General features: G+C 38.9%; 1 protein-coding gene across 8 annotated transcripts in view; it reads right to left on the bottom strand.

Annotated features, from left to right (window-relative positions):
• Window positions 1-18,912, bottom strand: part of TRIP12 (thyroid hormone receptor interactor 12) — a 154,623-nt gene that overhangs the window by 47,269 nt on the left and 88,442 nt on the right. For all 8 annotated transcript variants that reach the window (XM_010837012.1, XM_010837015.1, XM_010837013.1 and 5 more), the window contains 7 exons: window positions 6,783-6,931; window positions 3,351-3,386; window positions 3,172-3,267; window positions 1,988-2,080; window positions 1,633-1,794; window positions 475-543; window positions 214-379 (listed from right to left, as the gene is read on the bottom strand). In XM_010837012.1, the coding sequence (XP_010835314.1) occupies window positions 214-379; window positions 475-543; window positions 1,633-1,794; window positions 1,988-2,080; window positions 3,172-3,267; window positions 3,351-3,386; window positions 6,783-6,931 (771 nt within the window). The remainder of the gene's footprint in view (window positions 1-213; window positions 380-474; window positions 544-1,632; window positions 1,795-1,987; window positions 2,081-3,171; window positions 3,268-3,350; window positions 3,387-6,782; window positions 6,932-18,912) is intronic.

Genomic DNA, 18,912 nt, shown 5'->3' with positions numbered 1-18,912 from the left:
GTTTTAATACACTATATACTTTGAAAACTGTATGGAGAAAGCATTACTATATTGTCACACCCAGATTTGTTACACAGTAACATTTTTCTTCCTTTACTATCCAGTGCCTACATATTAGTGATTTCTACTTGCTTATGTTGACTCTACTTATCAACAGAGGTTAAACACACACAATTTTTCTTGTTTAAAACAGAATAATAAAATAGCACTTACTTTGCTTCATAAGTTGAACTGCTAAAGTTGGACAATTGGAACACATCAGAGAAAACATGCGAACCACCATTATAAACATCCCAGAACTTAAAATTGGTGGAGTTACTACCAACAGTTGTTGAACATTTGTTAGCAGATCTTTGGAAGCAACCTGCTGGAGTAAATTCTGCAGAAACACAAGGAAAAAAAAAAAAAAAACTGTTACATTCTGAGTTAGCAGTTTAACAACTTCATGAGAATATCAACAGACTAAATGCTTACCTCCTCATGTTGGAAGTTGTCCACTAGACGTGCAAAACAAAGGCAAGTGCTTTCTACTGACTTTTTGTCCTGTTTGTTTTTTTTTAAATAAAGGAAAATAAAGTTTGTTAATATAAAACATTTTCATTATCCTAACCCCAAATTCTTCAAAGATGTGAGTTTTGAAAATGCTGTGAACCTAAGCAAGCAATCAGTAAAGTCATGATTTTAATACAAAGGGAAATCATACTGATAAAATCTGTACTTCCTATAAGACCTCAACAAATAAAAAGCAAGTTATATCAAAAAAAAACCAACTTTTGTGCTTCTACAATTTCAATACCTAAACAAAAACTATAATAAAAATAAACATCCTATCATTTTAAACAGCCTTATAAGTAGAAACTTTTAAAACATTCTTGTGATGCCCTTTATTGTGATCTTTTGCTTTATTGCAGTGGTTGGAACCAAATCCACACTATCTCTGAGGTATGTCTGTATGTTTTATGTATCTAATTTTCCCTGAGATGCTTTTAAGCATATTTTATAAAGATGACTTAAAAGCCAAATCTCTTAAAATCTCTTTAGCAATAACAACACTTTGAAACATTACAAGAAAATTATATTTCTCTACAACCTTCAAACTTGGCTCATCTGTCCTGCAAGAGAGGCTACATGAGCTCTGCTTATCATATAGTACATCAGGCCCACTGATGCCTTCTCCTCTAGAGCTGCTCCTGTTCTTTGCCAGTCCCAGACAGCTGCAATCTACATTTCTTATTTCATTTTTATGTGGAACATACATAGTCTCATTTCTTCTCTGATCTTAATCCATACCCTCTCTGGTCCTCTCTGCCTAACTCAACAGCTTTCAGGAAAGGGTGATCTTTATAAAAGCAAATTCTCATCATATCACATAGGAAACACTCAAGTCTCTGCTGAAATAATAAATTTACCCCTAAAGTCAAAATAGTTGATACCTTGTCATTTGGGTAAATCCATTGAAATTTCATAAAATAACCTAATATGGTCTATGACTAGTTAACAGGAAAAGACAAAGATCAGAACATTTCCAATTTACATACCCAGTTGGAAGATTTAAGACTCCAGGTGAAAATGGCATTTTAAAAAAATTTAATAAACATGTTTTATGCCGCATAAGATAGGTTTGCATTTTACCTGGTGGGTTAGCCTTTGGGTAAGCAATGGGAGGGAATCCGCCACAAAATGAAATTCATCTGGCGTGATACTCTGGCAGCAATTGGCTGCAATTGCTAGCGCGTTTCTTTGGGCATTTATGCTGAAGAACTCTAGATACAGCAAGCAGTCTGCCAAACCACCCTAAAATATAGGAAAACTGTTAAAAGCGAAGAAGTACTCTTTTATCAGCAATTATGAAAAGAAAGAAAAAAGTCTAGCACATCACTTTGGAAACAGCATAGGAACCTTACAGAGGCTGCAATCTAGGAGCTAATACAAATATGGATCTAAAATTCAACATTAAAGGAAATAGTCCTTTGGTAACAACACTTACCGCCTGGAGAATGGCTTTACTGTGTCTACGTGATAACATCTCCAAGGCCGTCAAGGCCTGCTCGGCCACATCAATACACTGAATAACTTGCAGCTGGGAACATACAAATAAGGAACAAGGTTATCATTCAAGTGCTCTACTTGCTACTCATCTTCTATGGGAATAAACATCTTTAATTTTCATCAATCTATACTGCCTCTATGCTTCCCTGGTGGCACAGTGGTAAAGAATCTGTCTGCCAATGCAAGAGATAACAGGTATGATCCCTAGGTCGGGAAGATTCCTGGAGAAGGGAATGGCAACCCACTCCAGTATTCTTACCTGGGGAATCTCATGGACAGAGGAGCCTGGCAGGCTACAGTTTATGGGGTCGAAAAGAGTTGGACATGATTTAGCGACTAAACAATAAATACTGTTTCTAACCTGAAACCCACCATAGGAAACCAGTGACTTATGCATGTAAGCTATAGCATATTGGCAATATAGCTTCCTTCCAACCACTTTATAAGATGTTGAAAAATATGTTTTAAAGAATAAACAAAATTCAATTATATAACTTTAAATCTTCAGATTTAAAATAAACGGGTTGGTTTATGGAACAAATTTTAAAAAATCAAGTTTTACAGTTTTTAGCATATTTCAAGGTTTTCAGATAATGCAAATTTTATTGTGCATTAAAAAGAAAAAGGTCCTTAAAACAGACCAAAAACAACCTACCACAGACCATATGAAAAAATTTCCTTTCTCCACTGCCTCACTTTATGACCTTGAGCAAGGCATTTTGTCTGGCTCAGCCTCCTCAGCTGTAAAATGAGGGTATAAATAGCTATCAACCTCACTGGGATGTTTTCTAGAAACAATGAAATCATTTTTAATCAAGTGCTTTAAGTTCTTCTCTGAAAGATTTTTACATTAGTGCAATAACTGCCATTATTAAAAATTTTAACACTGGGATGATATAACACAAATGCTTATTAGCATCAGCTTTAAACTACGATCTGCTAAACACAAAACATTTTTCTGGAATCTTGGCTAAAAAATATACTTTAGTTAGATAATGGATGCTAAAATGTGTCTTTTAATGTGGCCTTACAATCTGATATACAACTTTAGAATTCAGTAGTCAGGAGGTCCATTGACTCCTCTATGCCTGCTTTCAAACAGTTAGGCAAAAGTAGGATTACCTTTTCTAAAAAGACAGGAATTGCATCAACTACCACAGCTGATGATCGAGGAAGTGCTTCCATCATGTATGTTAAGGCTCGACAAGCATGGTTCATCTACAAAAGAAGCCATGTTCACTCAATAAAAACAAAAAAAAATAAGTTTGGAGTGAGTCTTTTAAAACATAGCACATACTTACAATATCAAAATTATGTTCCATCTGCAGCAATGTTATCTGTTTAAAAAGATTTCAAAGTATTAGAAGCTATATTCTTAAAATCCTAGAAGTATTTCTTCTATTTCAACTGAAATAGAACAGTATGACTCATGAACTTTACCATAAAAAAAATAACCTCAAGTTAAAACCTAGCATGCATACACAAGAAATGCTTATGCATAGGATGGCATGACTCGTACACTGAAGCTCTGACAAGGGATAATCATCACCTCATGATTGGGGTCAGCATTCAGGTTGCTTACAACCAACCCTCCTAGTAACACTGTCTCCCGTTTCAGAAGCCCATGAAAACATCACTGAGGACTTATCTGTCAGCAAGTACTTAGTACACAAATAAATGGACCAGAAGCCTATAGAAATTTGTTAAATTAACTATCAGTACAGATTCAGTATCATAGCTTAAACTCTTATAGATCAGCTTCTCTAAAAGTTGAGCTAAGCACCACTTAATTCAGCTGTAAAATACACAACAGTATAGAATTTGAACACAATATTGATCACATGAAAAACGAATTAGGCACTAATTAAAATTCAATGTAATTATTTCAAAAACACACGAATTAGTCCAAACATCAGATCTAATTTTAGTTTTTCTTGTGGAAAAGACCTTAAGCAGTTTCCAACTGTGTTTTTCAAAAAAGGGCAAGCAAAACTGCTACAGATACACACACTCCATCTTCTTTAAGTAGTAAAAGCTACCAAAGAAACTTCCTACTTGGGGAAGCAATCATTGCAGTTCAATGGAAAAGTTTAAATGTGTCAAATTTAAGCTGTAAAGTACCAATTAAATACATGATTATAATAACAGACATCAGATATTCTAACATAATATTCATTTAATATGAATTCTTCTCAGCTCTGAATTATGCTGGGTAATTATATCTATATATGAGAGGTCTTGATAACTATTTCTATTAAATATACCACATAAACCCACAAACACATGCGAGCATGCACACTCTGTCTCATATCACCTATAAATCACTCACAAAAAACATCTACTCTAAATTGAAAGGAATTCTTATGTTAACAGATAGAACAGTAAGTTCTCCAATTCTTTAAGGGGGAATGAACCTTGTAGATGACACCACCCTTATAGAAGAAAGTGAAGAGGAACTAAAAAGCCTCTTGATGAAAGTGAAAGTGGAGAGTGAAAAAGTTGGCTTAAAACTCAACATTCAGAAAACGAAGATCATGGCATCCGGTCCCACCACTTCATGGGAAATAGATGGGGAAACAGTGGAAACAGTGTCAGACTTTATTTTTCTGGGCTCCAAAATCACTGCAGATGGTGACTGCAGCCATGAAATTAAAAGACGCTTACTCCTTGGAAGGAAAGTTATGACCAACCTAGATAGCGTATTCAAAAGCAGAGACTACTTTGCCAACAAAGGTCTGTCTAGTCAAGGCTATGGTTTTTCCAGTGGTCATGTATGGATGTGAGAGTTGGACTGTGAAGAAAGCTGAGTGCCGAAGAATTGGTGCTTTTGAACTATGGTGTTGGAGAAGACTCTTGAGAGTCCCTTGGACTGCAAGGAGATCCAACCAGTCCATTCTAAAGGAGATCAGCCCTGGGTGTTCTTTGGAAGGAATGATGCTAAAGCTGAAACTCCAATACTTTGGCCACCTCATGCGAAGAGTTGACTCATTGGAAAAGACTCTGATGCTGAGAGGGATTGGGGGCAGGAGGAGAAGGGGACGATAGAGGATGAGATGGCTGGATGGCATCACCGACTCGATGGATGTGAGTTTCAGTGAACTCCGGGAGATGGTGATGGACAGGGAGGCCTGGCCTGCTGCAATTCATAGGGTTGCAAAGAGTCGGACACGACTGAGCGACTGAATTGACCCTTTTAAGACCACATTTGAGAAGTGCTGGAAATAGATTCTTCACCAAAATGACTGTTTATGGTCATACAAGTGTATGGTGATTGATGGATATATGTTTGTAACATTCAACTGTTATGAAGGACAAATCTGGACAACTCACTACTAATAGCATGAGCTGACTTGCACAGGTCCACTAAGTACTCGAATCCAATCAATAACCAGCAAATTAAGAAGAACTAGATTTTGTTAATGTTTTGGTCCAGATTTAACAGTTTCTTTATTTAACTAAAAGCTACAGTTTAAAAGAGATAGTATTGATACATGGTAACCTAGTTCTTTATTACTGTTTATTTTTAAATGAACAAAAACAAACAAGGAAGTTAATTCAGGTCCTAAAAGACAGCTGTTGAAGAAATCAATAACTTGAGCATGCATATAAACATAGGTGAATGTCAGAATACAAAGGATAATATCACTTTCATGAAATGTTAAAAAATATTAATATGCAAGCCTGTGGGATGGCACAGGTAGGCTTGAGAGCCAGCTTCTGTTAGCAGGAGGTCTGCACAGGAAGAGAGACTGCTCTATCCTTCACTACTCTCTGCTAGAGCAGAGCCAGCCAACAAGCAGAACCAAGACTGTATCATCCTGTATTTGACTGGCTCTCCACGAGACAATCTGATACTCCAATCCTGGTTCCATTTTTCTCAACTTTACTAGATGTGCAAACAAAGACTTAAATGATATTTATTTTAACTTGCAATGTAATATATGCTATGAATATATTCATGTCTATGTTAATCTTGTCTTGATTTTATTCAGATTTAATTTTAATCTTAAATTATAATCAATTTCTTTAATCTTGCATTGTGAATATTACCAAGCCACTACTTAAAAGACTTATCATGTTCAAGGGCCTACACACTTACTAATGGCAATTTCTCTTTTTGTTTTCACATTAAAAAGCGTAAGGGATTAAGATGTTAAAAAATTCTAAACATCAACTCATAACTGTGTTGAAAATCATTTTTTTAACTCGTTTTTCTATTGCTGAGTACTGTTGTTTTGTTTCTCCTATTTCTATTTAACATAACCCCCTTTTTTAAGCTGGAGAATCCATTTGGTCTTCTTCTGGCTGGACTGCATGGCCATGCACACAACTATCAAGCAGGAAGTATTGACTGCCTACAAAGACAACCCACAAGTGAGCTGTTTTGTTATTGTCCCATGAATCATGAGTTTAAAAGAAAAAAAGCATGTGAATTTTGGCATAGTAAGTCAAGTTACCACCTAAAGGGGATAACCACTTAAAATGGAAAACTACATGGATCATTTAGGTATCAAAGATAAGGTAACTATTCACCAAGAGATAGTTTAGAAATTTTAGTCATTCATCATTAAGTCATGCACAATCTCTATAGGCCTGAAATAAAAGGATAAGCTACACTCTACTCTTAGTTCTATTATATTCTAAAGTTCCTAATGACAATGATCATGCTTTTATAAAAATAAGAGCAGCACTCAGGGCATGAGTGGGATAAAATGAGGGGAAAATTCTCTTACCAAAGCTGGAACTACACTCTTGACAGGAAACCCTCCCAGCGTCTCCTCATTCCCCATAACCAGTAACTGACACATCTCAATAACGGCTTGGAGCTGCTGGCTTTCGTCGCTTGCTTGTAGTCCTTGCAGAAGCTGCTGGGCCTTAGAACCTGCACACAGAAATAAAATCACTACTTTTAAACCTTTAAGAAAATTATTACTAGCTGTTAAGTGTAACTTTACACAGTCAGCTGGCTACTTTTCTTCTTTGGATCCCAACTAAAGAGGAATTTTACTGGGCCTTAAAGCAATGTCACAGTTATTTATACTCTCCTCTTTTAATCTTTTTAAATGAGAGATGTTGATTGATTTTAACAGATGCAACAAAAAGTAATATCCCTAAGACTAACATGGACTGACTACACTTAGCATGTGTATACTGAGTTGCTCAGTTGTATCCAACTTTCTGCAACCCCATGGACTGCAGTCTGCCAGGGTCTTCTCTCCATGGGGATTCTCCAGGCAAGAATACTGGAGTGGGTTGCCATGCCCTCTTCCAGGGGATCTTTCCAACCCAGGGATCAAACCCAGGTCTCCCACATTGCAGGCAGACTCTTTACCAACTGAGCCACCAGGGAAGCCTAAGAATACTGGAGTGGGTAGCCTATCCCTTCTCCAGGGGATCTTCCTAACCCAGGAATTGAACCGGGGTCTCTTGTATTGCAGGCAGAGTCTTTATCAGCTGAGCTACCTGCTTTTTAAAAATATGTATTATCTAATGAGCAAAAAGTCTCTTCTGCCGTAATAAAAACCTGGTAAACAATGATGCCCAGGCATCAAAGGAAATGTTATATACCTCTAAACACCTCCATCAGAATAAATGGAATGCAAGTAACAGTGAAAGCACAGAAATAAAGACAAACAGAACAATAATGCATTTAACCAAAGGGAATGCCAAGAATGATTTCCCAAAACATCAAAAGATGAGCCTTTTCACCTCCTCTCACTTCATGTGCATATGCTGCTACCACAGTGCTTTAGAGAACTTCTACTTTAAAGGTTTAATTCCATCCTCAAAACATTTGAAAAATGCTAAGACTCAACTACCACAATAAATAAGTTATCAATAAACTAAGTCAAAAATAAAGTCTACAAATGTGTTTCAAATTTTCCTGGACACCCTCCTTCTTGTAACCATTATTAACTCCATTAAAACTTACAAATATAAACCTGATGTTATTCAAACCCTTTCATTCTCAAGACCTTTTCCAATTGCTCCTTGTGTATTGGATTTTTCCCACTTACTACTGAAATGAAAAAATCCACTTACTACTGAAATGCTTAGAAATGATACACATTTGGAAACTGTCAATGAATGTAGAATTCACATGAACAGCAATTCCCCCCCCCCCCAATTAAACAGGAATGATCTTCTTGGAGGGCAAACACCTTTCAAAGGGATGCACAATAATCCTCACAAAGTCTGTTTTCTCTATTATTTAAGGCTGTGGCTATCGAACTGCAGAATATCACTAACTCTTTTCATCATAATTAAGAGTCCACCCATAAATATACTACAAGAAATTGCAGTTCAAAGGAACAGCCTCTTTAAAATTCTTCAAACTAAATAAAATCAGTTCCACTTAGGGCAGGCTTACCATTTTTGTGTTGAAATAATGTGAGAGAAAAAAAAATTAAGGGAAAATAACTGTGAAAACAAAAGAATCCTTAGCTGCTTCTGGATTTGTTTTTAAAGAATGAAATCATTCAAAGTATACCCTAAAAACCACAACCTAAAATAGGAAAAATTAACACAAGCAATGGTATGTCTTATAAATATTGAGGCTGGCAGTTCTAAGCATATGGATCATTTCAGCATGATCAAAGTAATCATTAAAAAAAAAATTGTCATAATGCCACTGGTCTTTTGGGATGGTCGTAAAAAGACCTTATCTCAAACTGAAAGCAACAACAGAAAGTCAATGCCATTATTTTCCTTTGCTATATGAAGAGAAATAACCTCAAACAGATCAGTGAATTTTGGTTCTAAGGATTATTTTATACAAAATTACTGAGAATCCCTCCCCAGTCCCCAAAGCACTCTTGCGTACATGGTTTATATCTACTGTTATTTATAAATTGTGTCGGGAATTAAAAGAGAAAAAATTTTAAGTACTTGATTAATTCATTACATATTAATATAAACAAACTTTTTGTGGAAAAGACCATATTTTTCCAAAACAAAAAAAATGTAGTAGCACTATTTTGCTGTCGCTGCAAATCATTTAAATGTCAAGCTTAATAAAACAGCTGTACAGTCACTTTCACTTCCACTCTCAACCTATGATACAAGGTTATCTGAGATGAAGTGGAAGAAAAAAAAAAAGGACCCTACTTTGTCACGAAGATTATTTAAAAGACATGTACCTATTTAACATTGCAGAATAACATGACTGCCAGTCATTTGGTATCTCTGCCTTGATTCTTATTAAGGTACCAGCAGTTTTACACCCCCCACAGCTTCTACACTTTTAGTTCAAACGAGAGAAAAGGAAAAATCTTACTAATTACCATCAGCCTTGGCCTTATGAATTCAATGTAAGGATCTCAGGCACAACCGAGGAACTCACAAACTACACTTTGAAAAAAACCACACTATCAAAGGTTGCTGAGAGGAGCAACCCCACGTCGAAGGAGCACTGGCTGCATGGGTGCAGGAAGGCCAAGAGGAGCTACGCCACGTTCAAGGTCAGGAGCGGCGGCCAGTGAGGAGATACCCCTCATTCAAGGTAAGGAGCAGTGGCTGCACTTTGCTGGAGCAGCCGTAAAGAGATACCCCACGTCCAAGGTAAGAGAAATCCAAGTAAGACAGTAGGTGTTCTGAGAGGGCATCAGAGGGCAGACACACTGAAACTATAATCACAGAAAACTATCTAATCACACTAGGACCACAGCCTTGTCTAACTCAATGAAACTAAGCCATGCTGTGTGGAGCCACCCAAGACGGGTGGGTCATGGTGGAGAGGTCTGACAGAATGTGGTCCACTGGAGAAAGGAATGGCAAACCACTTCAGTATTCTTGCCTTGGGAACCCCATGAACAGTATGAAAAGGCAAAATGATAGGATACTGAAAGAGAAACTCCCCAGGTCAGTAGGGGCCCGATATGCTACTGGAGATCAGTGGAGAAATAACTCCAGAAAGAATGAAGGGATGGAGCCAAAGCAAAAACAATACCCAGGTGTGGATGTGCCTGGTGATAGAAGCAAGGTCCAATGCTGTAAAGAACAATATTGCATAGGAACCTGGAATGTTAGGTCCATGAACCAAGGCAAATTGGAAGTGGTCAAATAGGAGATGGCAAGAGTGAACGTCGACATTCTAGGAATCAGCAAACTAAAATGGACTGGAATGGGTGAAGTTAACTCAGATGACCATTATATCTACTACTATGGGCAGGAATCCCTCAGAAGAAATGGAGTAGCCATCATGGTCAACACAAGAGTCCGAAATGCAGTACTTGGATGCAATCTCAAAAATGACAGAATGATCTCTGTTAGTTTCCAAGGCAAACCATTCAATATCACAGTAATCCAAGTCTATGCCGCAACCAGTTAATGCTGAAGAAGCTGAAGCTGAACGGTTCTATGAAGACCTACAAGACCTTTTAGAACTAACATCCAAAAAAGATGTCCTTTTCATTATAGGGGACTGGAATGCAAAAGTAGGAAGTCAAGAAACACCTGGTGTAACAGGAAAATTTGGCCTTGGAATACGGAATGAAGCAGGGCAAAGACTAATAGAGTTTTGCCAAAAGAACGCACTGGTCATAGCAAACACCCTCTTCCAACAACACAAGAGAAGACTCTACACATGGACATCAGCAGATGGTCAACACCAAAATCAGATTGATTATATTTTTTGCAGCCAAAGATGGAGAAGCTCTATACAGCCAGCAAAAACAAGACCAGGAGCTGACTGTGGCTCAGATCAGGAACTCCTTATTGCCAAATTCAGACTTAAATTGAAGAAAGTAGGGAAAACCACTAGACCATTCAGGTATGACCTAAATCAAATCCCTTATGATTATACAGTGGAAGTGAGAAATAGATTTAAGGGACTAGATCTGATCGATAAGAGTGCCTGATGAACTATGGACAGAGGTTCATGACATTATACAGGAGACAGAGATCAAGACCATCCCCATGGAAAAGAGATGTAAAAAAGCAAAATGGTTGTCTGGGGAGGCCTTGCAAATAGCTGAGAAAAGAAGAGAAGCAAAAATCAAAGGAGAAAAGGACAAGAAGCAGAAGATACTAAGAAGAGGTGGCAAGAATACACAGAACTGTACAAAAAAGATCTTCACGACCCAGATAATCACAATGCTGTGATCACTGACCTAGAGCCAAACATCCTGGAATATGACGTCAAGAGGGCCTTAGAAAGCATCACTACGAACAAAGCTAGTGGAGGTGATGGAATTCCAGTTGAGCTCTTTCAAATCCTGAAAGATGATGCTATGAAAGTGCTGCACTCAACATGCCAGTAAATTTGGAAAGCTCAGCAGTGGCCACAGGACTGGAAAAGGTCAGTTTTCATTCCAATCCCAAAGAAAGGCAATGCCAAAGAATGCTCAAACTACCACAAAATTTCACTCATCTCACACACTGGTAAAGTAATGCTTCAAATTCTCCAAGCCAGGCTTCAGCAATACATGAACCGTGAACTTCCAGATGTTCAAGCTGGTTTCAGAAAGGCAGAGGAAACAGAGATCACATTGCCAACATCTGCTGGATCATCAAAAAAGCAAGAGAGTTCCAGAAAAACATCTATTTCTGCTTTATTGACTATGCCAAAGCCTTTGACTGTGTGGATCAAAATAAACTGTGGAAAATTCTGAAAGAGGTGGGAATACCAGACCTGCCTCTTGAGAAACCTATATGCAGGTCAGGAAGCAACAGTTAGAAACTGGACATGGAACAACAGACTGGTTCCAAATAGGAAAAGGAGTACGTCAAGGCTGTATATTGTCACCCTGATTATTTAACTTATATGCAGAGAACATCATGAGAAATGCTGGGCTGGAAGAAGCACAAGCTGGAATCAAGACTGCCAGGAGAAATATCAATAACATCAGATATGCAAATGACACCACCTTTATGGCAGAAAGTGAAGAGGAACTAAAAAGCCTTTTGATGAGAGTGAAAGAGGAGAGTGAAAAAGTTGGCTTAAAGCTCAACATTCAGAAAACGAAGATCATGGCATCTGATCATTTCCCATCGCTTCATGAGAAATAGATGGGGAAACAGCGGCAGACTTTATTTTGGGGGGCTCCAAAATCACTGCAGATGGTGATTGCAGCCATGAAATTAAAAGACACTTACTCCTTGGAAGGAAAGTTATGACCAACCTAGATAGCGTATTCACAAACAGAGACATTACTTTGCCAACAAAGGTCCATCTAGTCAAGAGTATGGTTTTTCCAGTGATCATGTACGGATGTGAGAGTTGGACTGTGAAGAAAGCTGGGCACCAAAGAATTGATGCTTCTGAACTATGGTGTTGGAGAAGACTCTTGAGAGTCCCTTGGACTGCAAGAAGATCCAACTTGTCCATTCTAAAGGAGATCAGTCCTGGGTGTTCTCTGGAAGGATTGATGCTAAAGCTGAAACTGCAATACCTTGGCCACCTCATGCGAAGAGCTGACTCATTGAAAAAGACTCTGATGCTGGGAGGGACTGGGGGCAGGAGGAGAAGGGGACGACAGAGGATGAGATGGCTGGATGCATCGCCAACTCGATGGACGTGAGTTTGAGTGAACTCCAGGAGCTGGTGATGGATAGGGAGGCCTGGCATGCTGCAGTTCATGGGGTCGCAAAGAGTCGGACATGACTGGGCTACTGAACTGAACTGATCAAAGATTATGGGTCAGAAGGCAAACATTTTTTTATAAAGAGCCAAGACAGTAAATGTTTTGGGCTTTATAAGCCACAGGGTCGCTGTTGCCATTACTCGATCCTGGCATTGTGGCATGAAAACAGACACAGGCAATAAGCCAAACATGGCTATATTCCAACCAAAGTTTATTTATACACACTGAAATTTGAATTTAATTTTCATGTAACAAAATATACTTCTTTAAAACTTTTTCAGCCATTTAAAAGTCATTTTTAGTTCATAGGCTATATCAAAACAAGCAGGAGGCTGACGTGGCCCATGGGCAGGAGTTTACTGACTGCTGATACTGAAGAAAGATAAGTCCCAGCATTTTCGAGAGTCACAGGAGGCTGGTGTGTTCAAGTGTGAATTGGCCCCACTGGACATCTGCTAAGTTCTGCGGCCGTGAAGAGGACCATGGATTGAGTCAGAGGTTCTGCTAAGACAATGCAAACACCTGCAGTCTCAGGGTACTCAGAGGACAAAATCCCCACAGAGGGAGGAGGCCTGACTCAAACACACATGGCCAGTGCCCCCATCCTCAAGACATCTGCAACATTTTCAGACTGCATAATGAATATAAAGTCTAAGTAGATGGAGATGTGCATGGTTCTCAACCCCACAAACCCTGGGAGAGGGAATTTCCTGGAGGTTCAGTGGACAGGACTCAGCTTTCAGTGCCGAAGGTGTGGGTTCAATCCCTGGTCAGGAAACTAAGATCCCACAAGGTCCATGGTATGAAAAATTCAAAAAAGAAAACAGGAACTCCCCCCCCCACCCACCCACCGCCACACCTCCGCAAAAACCCTATGAGGCTCATGACAAACAGGGATAAGCCAGAGGTGAAATGAGCCATATATGAAACAAGCTACAGCCCTGACTGGAGCAAAGTGGTCAGCTTATGACAGTGTTTAACACTGAAGAAGAGGAAACACTAACAGAAAATACCACTTGGGGTCTCTTCAGTTCACATAATCAATTACCAGATATGGCTGAGGAGTATGTGACTAACAATCAAAAGGGGGCAAAAGACAATAGAAGCAGACTAACACCAATAGTAGGATTTGAGAGTTGGCCTGTGAAAAAGGTGAGCACCGAAGAATTGATGCTTTTGAACTGTGGTGTAGGAAAAGATTCCTGAGAGTCCCTTGGACTGCAAGGAGATCTAACCAGTCCATTCAATCCAACCAGTCCATTCTAAAGGAGATCAGCCCTGGGTGTTCTTTGGAAGGAATGAAGCTAAAGCTGAAACTCCAGTACTTTGGCCACCTCATGCGAAGAGTTGACTCATTGGAAAAGACTCTGATGCTGGGAGGGATTGAGGGCAGGAGGAGAAGGGGACGACAGAGGATGAGATGGCTGGATGGCATCACTGACTTGATGGACGTGAGTCTGAGTGAACTCCGGGAGTTGGTGATGGACAGGGAGGCCTGGCGTGCTGCGATTCATGGAGTCACAAAGTGTCGGACACGACTGAGCGACTGAACTGAAATGAACTGAAAACCAATAGAAACTATAAACTAGGTATTCTGTAACTGCAATTGTGTTAGACACTCAGTCATGTCTGAGTCTTTGCAACCCCATGGACTGTAGCCCACCAGGCTCCTCTGTCCATGGAATTTTAGAGGCAATACTGGAGTGGGTTGTCATTCTCTTCTCCAGGGGATCCTCCCAACCCAGGGATCAAACCTGGGTCTCCCGCGTTGCAGGCAGATTCTTTACTGTCTGAGCCACCAGGAAAGGCTCCATAACTGTAATTAATAAATTGCAAATTTAAGTCACGGAGGAAGTGATAGTTGAAGAGCTTGGGATCAACACGTATGCACTGCTATATTTAAAATAGATAACCAAAAAAGTCCTACTATACATATACAGCACAGGGAACTCTGCTTAATGACATGTGGCAGCCTGGACAGGAGGGGAGCTTAGGAGAGAACAGATACATGTATATATATGGATAGCTGAGTTGCTTTGGTGTCCACCTGAAACTATCACAACATAGTTAATTGGCTATACTTGAATACAAAATAAATAAAACAAATTGCAAGGATAAACAAAGATGGACAAAATGGAATGTAATGAATTTCAAAGAGAACCGGAATCTATTTTTAAAAATCAAATAACTGCCTAGAACTGGAAAACACACCTGAAATCTAAAATTCATTGATGAATTTAACCAAAGATGGAAGAAGAAAACAGAAAAAAGAATTAGTGAATCTGAAATGTGGTCAACAGAAAGTTTTCAAACTAGGCATAAGGAAAAAAAAAAATTCTGGGAAAAACAAAAACAGAGCTAGAGAGACCCAGTGGATGGAGTGCAAAGTCTGAACGTCTACAATCCTGATACTCCCAGAGAAAATGAAGGAGAACACCTGAATAGACAATGAGATAAAAGAAACAATATATGAAGAGATAATGGCCAACAATTTTCCAAAACTGATGAAAGGTATGAACTCACAGATTCAAAGGTTCAGTGAAACTCAAGCAAATTGAAAATGAAAGAAAATGTCACATGGGCCTAATATAGTCAAACTATTAAAAATTAATACAAAGTAAATCTTAAAAGAAGCCAGGGGAGAAAAGAATTGCCTTGAAAAGTTTATAGTAAGATTTTTAAACAGAAACTATGGAAACCAGAAGAGACATTACAAAGGGCTAACATGAGATTTTTACACCTGGGGAAATGATTTTTTGAAACTTAAGGCAAATCAAGGATTTCAAACAAAAGCAGAGAGAAATCACTACTAGCATTTATTCCGATGTAAGAAAAGTTCTTTAGGCTGAAGGGAAACAATCCAGATAGGAGAAAGGAACTGCAGGAAAGAAGTAAGAGTACTGGAAATGGTACATATATGTGGGCAAAAATAAAAGAAGATGGATGTTTTAAAACAAAAACTGCCCCACCGTCTTTCTAACACGTGTGTAAGCAAAACAAAACAACAACATAAAGGATGGCAAGAGAAAAAGTTAAACTGCTGCAAAGTGCTTACACTGTTTGGGATATGGTAACATTATTACTATAAAGTAGGCGATGTATAATAGCCCAAGGATATGCATTATAATCTCCAACAGAGGCTGATTTATTTACATCTACCAAAATGTTGTATGCCTAGACCCTTTATACCACAATCCTCTTTCTAAAAATCTAGCCTAAAGATAAAAGGAAAAAATAGGAAAGCTGTATTTCACTGTAACACAACCAAGACTGGAAGTCACCCAAATGTGCAACACGGGACTGGCTAAGAAACTGTACATCCACACACTGCAGCATTATGACAACTTCACAAAAGGCATGGGAGACCCTCCCCTCCCTCTCTCCCCACCCACTTCTCTCTGTGCATGATAAGGACAGCATCTATGAAGAGTGAACACCAAGATTTACTGTTAAAAGGAAGGCAAAGTTTACTACTCTTATCTAACAAAGGCAGTGTGTATGAAGTAGACAATATGGATTTGTTTTTGTTTTCTTAAGTAAACAGCAAAAGGACAGGCCATAAAATTACAAAGGTTATTTGTGTGGGAGGCGGAAACAGGCTACAGGGATAGTAAAAGATGTTAAGACTTTTAAAAATTTATAGATCTGACTTCAGGAACTTTGTAAATAACATGAATTATAAAAGCCAGATAACATTTTAAAGTCAATACCTAAAAATTACAAGCAAAATAAAGCAAAGGAGCCAAACCAACCTGGCAACATGAACATAATTATTTCAAATGACTCTAAAATACAAAAGCTGACCATAAAGTGAGATACAACCCAAGAACAAAAAAAAGAACTATTGCAAAATTAAAACTTTCTCAATGTGACTATTTTTGGTGTAAAGCTGAATTTTGTACTGTAGGATAAAGTAAATAAATGAAAGTGACATTCACTCAGCCGTGTTCAACTCTCTTTGCCCCCAGGGACTATAGCCTGCTGGGCTCCTCTGTCCATGGAATTCTCCAGGCAAGAATACTAGAGTGGCTAGCCATTCCCTTCTCCAGGGACCGAAGGCAGGTCTCCAACGTAGCAGGTACATCCTTTACCATCTGAGCCACCAGGGAAGTCCTAATAAATAAATAACTATTCCTGGGAACTGAAATCTTTGGTATGAAATACCCGATAAATAAAATCCCTGAAGACCTGAATTTGAATTGGCATTATCAGTATGAACTCATTATTTTTATCTTAAAATATTAAGTATAATCAAGTTTGTCCATTAAACAAGTCTAATAACAATGATCAATCCAGTAGCAAATACACCTACAGCCGAGACTGTGGGATCTAAATACCATTTCCTATAAAGAAAACCAGGGCTCTCTGAGGCAATACCTGATTTCAGGTGTGGGGTTGGAGTTATTGAGCTTGACTCACCAGAAAGCAAAGAGGGCTTCAAAAACTACTGAGATCACACCAAAAAAGATCAAAGAGTGGAAAATTTAATCATCAATGAAAATCAGTGAAATGTCTAAAACACATTTCAACCTGCTTGACAATGATAATTAATAACAGCAGCACTTTGAATGGAAAACTGGTTAATAAAGGGTAGGAGATATTTTTCCTATGCCAACTATTCCCCTGGGTAACCAAATAGAAGGGAGAGATATTCTTTCTGTGGGCTTCCCAGGTGTCTTTGATAGTAAAGAATCTGCCTACAATGTGGGAGACTTGAGTTAGATCCCTGGGTCGGGAAGATCCCCTGGAAAAGGAAATGGCTACCTACTCCAGCAGTCTTGCCTGGAAAAGTCCTTGGACAGAGGAGCCTGACGGGCTAAAGTCCACAGGGCTGCAAAGAATAGGGACACGACTCAGTATATATTTCAACAAAATTACTTCTTTTACTCCTAATAAATGGAGACTGATCATTAGATATAAAATACTTTCATTTGTAATCCCTGTTATCTAAGAACCGAGTTTTGATGGCTTAGGAGGTGATCTAACTTTATATGCTTCCTAAATATGAGAAAACACTACCACTTCGGCTCTCCCCATCAGAGGAAAGTAAGAATCAAACTTGAACCTGAAAAAGTCTCTAGACCCAACTACCAGTTCACAAGAAATTTACTTATTTATTCATTTACTTTTGCTTTTCCATTTCAGACAATGGAAAGCTCACTGACTGGCATCTATTAAGAAGGAATTACTGGTTTCTTTTTCAGATATAACAATAGTAATCTGGATGTACGTGCCTATGTGTATGTGTGTTTTAAGGGGCATTATCTTGGCTTATATGCAGAGTACATCATGAGAAACGCTGGGCTGGAAGAAGCACAAGCTGGAATCAAGACTGCCGGGAGAAATATCAATAACCTCAGATATGCAGATGACACCACCCTTATGGCAGAAAGTGAAGAGGAACTCAAAAGCCTCTTGATGAAAGTGAAAGTGGAGAGTGAAAAAGTTGGCTTAAAGCTCAACATTCAGAAAACGAAGATCATGGCATCCGGTCCCATCACTTCATGGGAAATAGATGGGGAAACAGTGGAAACAGTGTCAGACTTTATTTTTCTGCGCTCCAAAATCACTACAGATGGTGACTGCAGCCATGAAATCAAAAGACGCTAACTCTTTGGAAGGAAAGTTATGACCAACCTAGATAGCATATTCAAAAGAAGAGATATTACTTTGCCAACAAAGGTCTGTCTAGTCAAGGCTATGGTTTTTCCAGTGGTCATGTATGGATGTGACAGTTGGACTGTGAAGAAAGCTGAGTGCCGAAGAATTGATGCTTTTGAACTGTGGTGTTGGAGAAGACTCTTGAGAGTCCCTTGGACTGCAAGGAGATCCAACCAGTCCATCCTAAAGGAGATCAGTCCTGGGTGTTCTTTGGAAGGACTGATGCTGAGGCTGAAACTCCAAATACTTTGGCCACCTGATGCGAAGAGCTGACTCACTGGAAAAGACCCTGATGCTGGGAAAGACTGAGGGCAGGAGGAGAACAGAGGATGAGATGGCTGGATGGCATCACTGACTCGATGGACATGAGTTTTGAGTGAACTCCGGGAGTTGGAGATGGACAGGGAGGCCTGGTGTGCTACAATTCATGGGGTCACAAAGTGTTGGTCACCACTGAGTGACTGAACTGATCTTGAGCTACATGATGAAATGTTTACAGATAAAATTATAGAATGTCTAGGATTCATTTCAAATTAATGCAAGAAGAGAGATGTTGGCGAGTGTAAAGACAGATTGGCCACGAAGCAGGCACTGCTGAAGCTGAGTCGTGGGCGCGGGT

Source organism: Bison bison, unplaced genomic scaffold, assembly GCF_000754665.1.
Source record: "Bison bison bison isolate TAMUID 2011002044 unplaced genomic scaffold, Bison_UMD1.0 scf7180017864068, whole genome shotgun sequence".
In the NCBI taxonomy this organism is placed as follows: Eukaryota; Metazoa; Chordata; class Mammalia; order Artiodactyla; family Bovidae; genus Bison; species Bison bison.
Note: the sequence above shows the minus strand (reverse complement) of the source record. Positions and strands in the feature narration are given on the sequence as shown.